General features: G+C 39.9%; 1 protein-coding gene across 1 annotated transcript; it reads right to left on the minus strand.

The window, feature by feature from the left end:
- Positions 1-3666: 3666 nt before the first annotated feature.
- LOC142203087 (phospholipid-transporting ATPase VB-like) lies at positions 3667-8833 on the minus strand. The gene is made up of 3 exons (XM_075273547.1): positions 8571-8833; positions 5730-5913; positions 3667-3672 (listed from the first exon to the last, which is right to left on the minus strand). Exons 1-3 carry the CDS (start codon positions 8831-8833, stop codon positions 3667-3669), a joined length of 453 nt encoding a protein of 150 aa, XP_075129648.1.
- Positions 8834-9061: the final 228 nt, after the last annotated feature.

Consider the following 9061-nt stretch of genomic DNA (forward strand, 5'->3'; position numbering starts at 1 on the left):
AATACGCAACAAGAATTGAGGGGAGGAGGAGTGGAGTAGTGAGGAAAGGGTATCACAGGACAGGGGCAAAACAAACCTGAAACCCAAAACAGAAACTCACTAACACAGGGGTAGAGTAGGAATGTTTGAGGGAAAACAGGTTCTCACACATAACCCAACTCACACCACTTCCAATTCAGCTCCAGAAGCCGTACTACTCCAACTAAACTCTCCTTTCAAACTGGGCCAAGAATCCTAGCTGGAAACCACGAAAACCAGTGAGGATTGAAGCCAGCAGTCAGCCCTTACAGACCCCGGAAAGACCTCATAGTCACAGCAATTTTATATACTGTATATACACTCACCGGCCACTTTATTAGGTACACCATGCTAGTAACGGGTTGGACCCCCTTTTGCCTTCAGAACTGCCTCAATTCTTCGTGGCATAGATTCAACAAGGTGCTGGAAGCATTCCTCAGAGATTTTGGTCCATATTGACATGATGGCATCACACAGTTGCCGCAGATTTGTCGGCTGCACATCCATGATGCGAATCTCCCGTTCCACCACATCCCAAAGATGCTCTATTGGATTGAGATCTGGTGACTGTGGAGGCCATTGGAGTACAGTGAACTCATTGTCATGTTCAAGAAACCAGTCTGAGATGATTCCAGCTTTATGACATGGCATTGCATTATCCTGCTGAAAGTAGCCATCAGATGTTGGGTACATTGTGGTCATAAAGGGATGGACATGGTCAGCAACAATACTCAGGTAGGCTTTGGCGTTGCAACGATGCTCAATTGGTACCAAGGGGCCCAAAGAGTGCCAAGAAAATATTCCCCACACCATGACACCACCACCACCAGCCTGAACCGTTGATACAAGGCAGGATGGATCCATGCTTTCATGTTGTTGACGCCAAATTCTGACCCTACCATCCGAATGTCGCAGCAGAAATCGAGACTCATCAGACCAGGCAACGTTTTTCCAATCTTCAATTGTCCAATTTCGATGAGCTTGTGCAAATTGTAGCCTCAGTTTTCTGTTCTTAGCTGAAAGGAGTGGCACCCGGTGTAGTCTTCTGCTGCTGTAGCCCATCTGCCTCAAAGTTCGACGTATTGTGCGTTCAGAGATGCTCTTCTGGCTACCTTGGTTGTAACGGGTGGCTATTTGAGTCACTGTTGCCTTTCTATCAGCTCGAACCAGTCTGGCCATTCTCCTCTGACCTCTGGCATCAACAACGCATTTCCACCCACAGAACTGCCGCTCACTGGATGTTTTTTCTTTTTCGGACCATTCTCTGTAAACCCTAGAGATGGTTGTGTGTGAAAATCCCAGTAGATCAGCAGTTTCTGAAATACTCAGACCAGCCCTTCTGGCACCAACAACCATGCCATGTTCAAAGGCACTCAAATCACCTTTCTTCCCCATACTGATGCTCGGTTTGAACTGCAGGAGATTGTCTTGACCATGTCTACATGCCTAAATGCACTGAGTTGCCGCCATGTGATTGGCTGATTAGAAATGAAGTGTTAACGAGCAGTTGGACAGGTGTACCTAATAAAGTGGCCGGTGAGTGTATATAGATCCTGACACCAACACAGATGATCAACCATACCAAACAAAACCCAATAGTCAATATAACAACCAGACTCATGCCATAAATAAGCAGTGCTCTTACAACAGTGGTCACAACTTCCTAGTATCCTAGCACATTGGAAATTCGATGTTAGAGATTGATCCTTAGTTAAAGAGTAACCATAAGTGGATAAAGAGGAGAAAAAAAACATAAGAACCAGATGATGATGATGATGATGGACACTAGAAAAGTAGTCACACAACTATAAAACAATCACCATCGACATGTAGATAAATGTTGTACCAATACTGCTATCTATTACCTACGCCTTAGTGTAAGTACAAAGGTTGACGATTACTATTTGTGTAAGTGATGACTATTTTTAACTTATAGCTTTCATATGTGAATCTATAACCACATATATTGAATTGTTTTTATTTTTATTTTTTTTACATTAGGCTACTTAATTAGATTGTTATTGAGTATTTTCAAAAAAATAAAAGCTCTTTTTTGATTGGTTGGTAAGAGCGACTAGACAATTTTTTTTTATAAATCTGCCCTAAGGATTACAAATTTGCATATGTTTTTGTTGTAAAATGGGGTTTCCTAACTTTTGAAGGAGTATTTCTGAGAGGTTTTTTTTTTTTTTTTACTCCTGGAAAATACTCCTGGTTGTTTAGAGAAGTCGGCTGCCCGGAAGCCGGGTGGCTGCCATGTCCCCCAGGTGGTTGCTGTTTTATACAGTAGACATCCGGCGCTAATGTCCGCGATCGGTGCCAGTTAAGTCGACCGAAGCATAATTTTCCCCGGGATCGCAGGCACCTGGAGTAAGCGTCCTGCGTCCCATTTCTATGACAGCCAGGAGCCTTGTGAAGGATCTCCAGCCTGTCATTCTATACTTTCTACTGCAAGCTACTCTATGTAGCCTGCAATAGAAATGCTGGATTTTTGCAATGCAGTAGTATTGTAATGCTATTGACTATTGCATTAACGATCAGACTCCTTGGGGTTAAAGACCCCTAGGGGGGTCTAAGATATGCAAAAAAAAAAAAAAAAAAATAGTGAATTTTTTTTTAAAAGTATTAAAAACTAAACTCACCCCCTTTCATTAGAACACATATAAAAGTACTTAAATACTGTGAAACACATACACATTAGGTATCCCTGTGTCCGAATTCACCCGCTCTACAAATCTTTAAAATATTTCTCCTGTATGGTAAACACCATAGCGGGAAAAAAAGTCAAAAGTGCCAAGCCACCATTTTTTCACTGTTTTGCCTCTGATAAAAATTTGAGTAAAAAGTGATCAAAGCAATAGACCTTCCCCAAAATGATATAACTAAAAAGCACACCCGGCCCCGCAAAAAAAAAAAAAAAAAGATGCCCTATGCATCCCCATAAACAGAAGTTTAAAAAATTTGCGGGTGTCAGAATATGGCGACTTTTAGAAAAAAATAAAAATTTGGCCTGGTTTTGGATTTTTTTTAAAGGGTTAAAATGTAAATAAAACCATATAAATTTGGTATCCCGAGAATCATACCGAAACATAGAATACAGATCACGTCATTTTGGCTGCACAGTGAACGCCGTAAAAATGAATCCCGTAAGAAAGTCGCACAAATTCACTTTTTCGTCAAATCCACCCCATTTTGCATTTTTCTCCAGCTTCCCAGTACATTGTACAGAATAATTAATGGCAGCATCATGAAGAAATATTTGTCCTGCAAACAATAAGGGAGCCTTCACACAGAGTTTAACGTAAACTCGTTCAGAGTGAGCGGCGTAAAAAACAGATCCCATTGACTTAAATGGTTGCTGACATACGCGAGTATCACATTGAAAGCAATAGGTAAAAAAGCCTCCCATTGATTTCAATGGGGAGCGCGTGTATGCCGGCACCCCTAGAAATCAATGGGATCTGTTTTTTACGCCGCTCACTCTGAACGACTTTACGTTCAGAATGAGCGAGCGTAAACTCAGTGTGAAGGCTCCCTATGACCTCATATGGCTCTGAGAGCGAAAAAATAGAAAAGTTATGAGGTTTGGAAAGAGGGGACTCAAAAATGAAACATGTCCGCGGCAGGAAGGGGTTAAGTAGAAAATGATTAAACCTGAACAAAAAGCATAGAATTATAACAAACACAAGACATATCATTTATGCAGATTTTCACAAATCACGATTTTAGTGTCACATTGACACAAGAGAGAGCTGCCGCTGAGACAACCTAAAGCGAGTGGACCATGACTTCTGCTGTACCTATATATTATCACCCCATTTACAATGTGAATATAGGATAAATGAGGATAATTGGTTTACCGCACGTAGAATAAACTCAGCTTTATTTGTCGGCCTGGCTAGAATAACCAATACTCAAGTACAAAACGTTTGCAGTTCATTTTATTGTCACCCGGATCCCCGTCATTTGGATCCCAGCAAACAAAAACAACTGGTATGAAGCAAGAGACAGCTAGAACACAACTTGACAACCATATGGAGAAGGTTTGAGAAACATACGCAGGGATAAAATCTGAAAAAACAGACAGACACTCTCACTGCTGGGAAACGTTCACCTTCCTGCATTTTAAGTAGCAATTGTTATTTCTAAAATATCACATTCCCTGCACAGGTTAATGAATAGCCCGAGGAGATTTAATGACATTTTATGTTCATTCTGGTTTCTATAATACACTTCAGCAAAAGATCAAGTTACTTCTATTGCTGTCAATCATCACAAATAGTAAAAGATAACATATTAGTTTCTTAAAGTAATGCTAATTCTACCAAATACAGAGAAAAGTACATTTCAGCAGTTACATCTTTGTTACTATCTTCGTGTTCTTATATTGTCTTTATATATGACCGAGACAATCTGTTTTCTCATAATCCGAAGGTCAAACCTGTAACCATTTGTGGCAGAAGCCCTGACCCACTGCTCTGTCTACAGAAGATACATGGACATATTAAAGGTCCAACGCGACCTTACAACGTTTAAAGAAACATGTATATGGCACTTTCCGTCATCTGCTCTGGTCAGATAGTTGCTATATTCTATTGGCCTTACTAAGTCCTCATGGTTTCTTTATTTTAAGGAACATATTCCTTTGGATATAGTAACAATAGTTACATGGGTTGTCCAGGATAACCAGTTTTTGGCAAGGAGGCCAGGGAAGGTTAAAAAAACCTCAAAAACATCCCTGTCCATGATGCTAAGGTGTATCCCACCATGGTCCAGTTCTGTTGCTCCAGGGGTCATGTTTTGGTGTGACCACTGAGGCAAATCAGCAGCCTCAGTGGCCTAAGTAAAGGAACCGGAACGTCACTCACATACGTTCCCTGTGATGTTCCTTAGACCACATGTGGCTACCAAAGCAAGACCCAAGGAGCTACAGGACTGGACCATGGTGGGAGACACCAGAGCATCAGGAACAAATAAATATGTTTTAGTTTTTTCACCTTCCCTGGTCTCCTTACCAAAAACAGGTCATCCTGGACAACCCCTTTAAAAGGGTTTTCCCATCCAGTGTCTCAGCATGCTGCCTTTAGTGTCTGCTTCTCACTTCCTGTATTTCTCTGCCCCTCCTCCCTCTTGCTGAAGGGGACACAGAACACTTATACAGATCAAATAATATGCAGATGCTTGGACAGAATGGACTCAGTGTTATCTGTGTGTTTACATAGAGAGATAACAGACCAGGCTTTATCAGCAAACTGCAATTAGGTGAACATTATCCTGTCGGCAAGAGCAGTGAGTAAGTGACGTCAATTGTCCTATAGGTCCATGCTTATGGCAACACTGTGTAAACAATGGGAGGAATAAGGGGTCACATAGCAGGAGAACAAAACAGAATTTCTAAAGCAATATATTTAGGAAAAGTCTTCAATTTACCTAAGTTACCAGTATAGATAGGTAGATAGTATAGATAGACAACTCCTTTAATACCTTATAACTGATAATTGTTTATTTGATCAGAGAATGGACAGGATGCTGTCACTATTGGAAGGGTGAACCATGGCTGAGTCAGTTCTTTCCAATAGCCCCATAGTAACTGCATAATCTGCCTCTACGATACGATACAAAGTCTTTGTCTTTTAGTATAAAGAAAATCAATATTCTGTAAGTAGCATAGGCATAATGACTTGTAAATGTCTCCCTTACTTGTTATATACATAAGTTTTCATCAAATTGATCTTCCTGTCATTGAGGTATCGTTTATAATCTTCCACTCCATCTTTGAATGCAATTACAAGCATCACGATGACAAGAGGCACCATAGTGATCTCCTTATGAAACACTTCAACTTGAGGCATCCAGTTCAAGATAGCAAGAAAAAGAAAGTAGAGGTTTGCAGATCTGTGTGAGACAAAGATGAAGCCATCAACATGGATTTTAACTACGCCAATAAGGGTATAGAAAACTGGATTTAATCAAAAGAAATCTCAGTATATCATATATATAGTCTTATGGGAATTACAGATTGATAGTCATTTGCCAATTCTATGGATTCATCCAGAAATATTACCAATGGATCTTTTCATTGGCGGTGTTACCTTATGGCAATGGTCACACACCTTACCTAAATTTTTTGCATGTCACTACCAGGGGTCAGACAATCCCATTCAGTTTGTGATCAGGTCACCACCAAGACCTGTGATTGACGGCACCAGCCAGGACCAGCAAATAGAAGCTGCTGCTGGAAATTGAGGGACTGAGGAGACGAGTATATTTTTAAAATACAGTTTTCCCCCAATTTGCAGCACATACAGAGTTAAAAAAAACAAAACACTTGGGTTAAAGGTTTTGCTTATACAGCCAAATTTGTTGAAACTTGATAAACTTAAAGGGGTTTTCCCATCTCAGTGTCGCAGCAGGAAGTCTGCAGTGTCTGCTTCTCACTTCCTGTATTTCATTCCTCCTCCTCCCTCTGGCTGAATGGAACACACAATACTTATGCAGGTCAGATAATATGCAGATGCTTGTACAGAATAGACTCAGTGTTATCTGTGTGTTTACATAGAGAGATAACAGATTGGGCTTTATCAGCAAAGTGCAATTAACTGAACGATTGTCCTATCAGTAAGAGCAGTGAGTGATATCACTTTTCCTAACTCACAGGTTCGTGGTTATAGCAACACTGTGTAAACAATGGGAAGAATATGTGCACATAGCAGGCAAACAAAGCAGAATTTCTAAAGCAATATATTTAGGAAAAGGCTTCAATTTACATAAGGTACCAGTACAGATCATTGACATGTGAAAACCCCTTTAAGTCTTTCACTCCTAGGAATATGTTCACGCTGTGTACTTACAGTTTTTCAGTCAACTATCATATATTTAATAATATTTCAGTTTAAAAGTATATTTTCTTATAAGAAAAAAAAAAATATAGAAACCAGACAGATAACGCACAATTCCAGATTATATGTTCAAATGACTTCCTGGGATCAGCCAAGAAAATAACAGAAGATGCATGAAACATAATTCCAGATAATCCGGATCTATACTGATAAAACTAAGGAATTAAAGCCTTGGAATTGGAAGATTTTTTCTAACAAATAACCTTTCTGCCAGAAAGACCACTTGGTAAAACTGAATTTCACTAATTCCATGAAAATATAAGAATTTTTATAATCACAAGTCATAAAAATGGATTAGTAGGATGAAGACTAATATGTTTCTGTTCTGATCTTTAAAATGAACGTGTATATCCTTATAAATATAGACGTTGGTAAATATAAATGCCTCAAATCTCTGGGATGATAAATTGGCAAAGTGTAATTAAACTTAGATTTAAAAGAAAAACTAGGAGCCAACAACAGGTCCGCCATTATACCCTCCCAAGGCAATTCTCCTCCAAATTTCTTTAATATAAATCTAACTGGTTAAGTAATGAATGTTTTGACAAAAGAAGGGTAAGGAATTTGTAAATAAGACCTCCTTGGGGTAAAAGAGGAACTTGCTCTAGCGCCACCTTTTGGAAGATAGTTTGCTATAGATCAATGCATGGTTTTCATAGAACCTAATTGCATAATTTGGGAATAATAGTCAAGCCAGAATCACTTCTCCAAAAGGAAGCAGGACCCATCTGCGGACAGCTGTTTTGAGGTTGCCTTCTCTCACCAGTGCAGAGCAGGGTACTGGCTGGCACATGGGTTCAAAGGGGTACTATGTCTTATTAGGAACAGATGGTACATGGCGTTACTAGACCATGAATGCTCTGCTAAGAATTTTGGCTAAGGAAAAAGCAAATAAGACCTCTTTGATTTACAATAAAATAAAGGGATTGCTGGGAGGTTGTTTAGAAGACTTCACACACTAGGCCTGGTTTACATCTGCGTTCAGTATTCCATTCGGGGAGTCCGCATGGGGACCCCCCGAACAAAATACTGAAACGCATTGACAAGTGATGAGCATTGAAAGCACATGGACCCCATAGACTAAAATGGGGTCCATGTGTTTTCCATGCTGTGTCCGCACGAGTCATGTGGAGAGGAAAGTAGTTCTTGAAGTATTGTTTACATGCCAGGAGCCACACCAGTTACTTGCCAAATAAAGTGTAGTGGCGTTTTGGGTACTACAGCACTGCCCCAAATCTTTGGAGCAGTTCTGCAGTACCTAAAGTCGCCACTACAGTTTGTACAGAGACTGAGCTTCAAGGCTTTTAATCTGAAGCAGTCCTCTGTGTTGGACCCCAACAAATCTAATATTGGTAGCCCATCCTAAGGATTTTTTTTTTTCCATTTCAAGTATGTCTTGCTAGAATGGGAGGACATCCACGCAAACACAGGGAGAACATACAAACTCCTTGCAGAGTTGCAGTGCTAACCACTGAGTCACCGTGTTGCTACCCCCATCCTAAGGATTATTTAATACCTGTAAGATGTTATTTTATAATCATAGTTACAGTTTATCTCTATTAGTAATTTTTTTTTCTTTTGTTACAGTAACTATACCGAAAAAATACTGAGGTGCTTTCTGTATTAGGATTTTACTCTCCAAAACGGTTTTACCTGTAAAACTGTTCAAAGAGGTTCTTTGGTAGAAATGTTAAGAGAGTATATTTCGTAGTGTGAATCTTGTTTCCAGCGTAAAACCTGGATACTCTCTTCCAGTCGCCTTCCCATTTTGTGTTGTTGGCATACACCACCCGTTGCTTGTTCAAGTTGTAAACTGGACCTTTCTTCTTGGGTGGAAGGAGAGGAGTTCTTTCAGAAGGGTACGAGGAGGAATCTTTTTGTAAAACTGGCTTCCAACGATAAAAGCTCGAATCCATGGATAAATTGCTGGATTAGAGGATACAAAGGGGCACACAATTAATATTTAAACCTTACATAAGGTCTAGATTTATGGTCATTGGACTACCCATTATATGGTACATACACTTTTAGTGTTGTAGACAGGACATAGAGAAGTTATCTCAAGATATGCAGATTTAGTAGATGTAAGAGAATGAGCCGATGTGTTGCACCGACATCTAGTTGCAGCCATCAATAACATAATG

The sequence above is a fragment of the Leptodactylus fuscus genome, chromosome 5 (genome assembly GCF_031893055.1).
Source record: "Leptodactylus fuscus isolate aLepFus1 chromosome 5, aLepFus1.hap2, whole genome shotgun sequence".
Classification (NCBI taxonomy): Eukaryota; Metazoa; Chordata; class Amphibia; order Anura; family Leptodactylidae; genus Leptodactylus; species Leptodactylus fuscus.

What these genes read in the sequence shown, in the direction of transcription:
- LOC142203087 (XM_075273547.1), bottom strand. Translation starts at nt 8,833, where the DNA reads ATGGATTCGAGCTTTTATCGTTGGAAGCCAGTTTTACAAAAAGATTCC. An exon ending in CTCTTTGAACAGTTTTACAG is followed by an intron (nt 5,914 to 8,570) that starts GTAAAACCGTTT and finishes TGTCTCACACAG; the next exon opens with ATCTGCAAACCTCTACTTTC.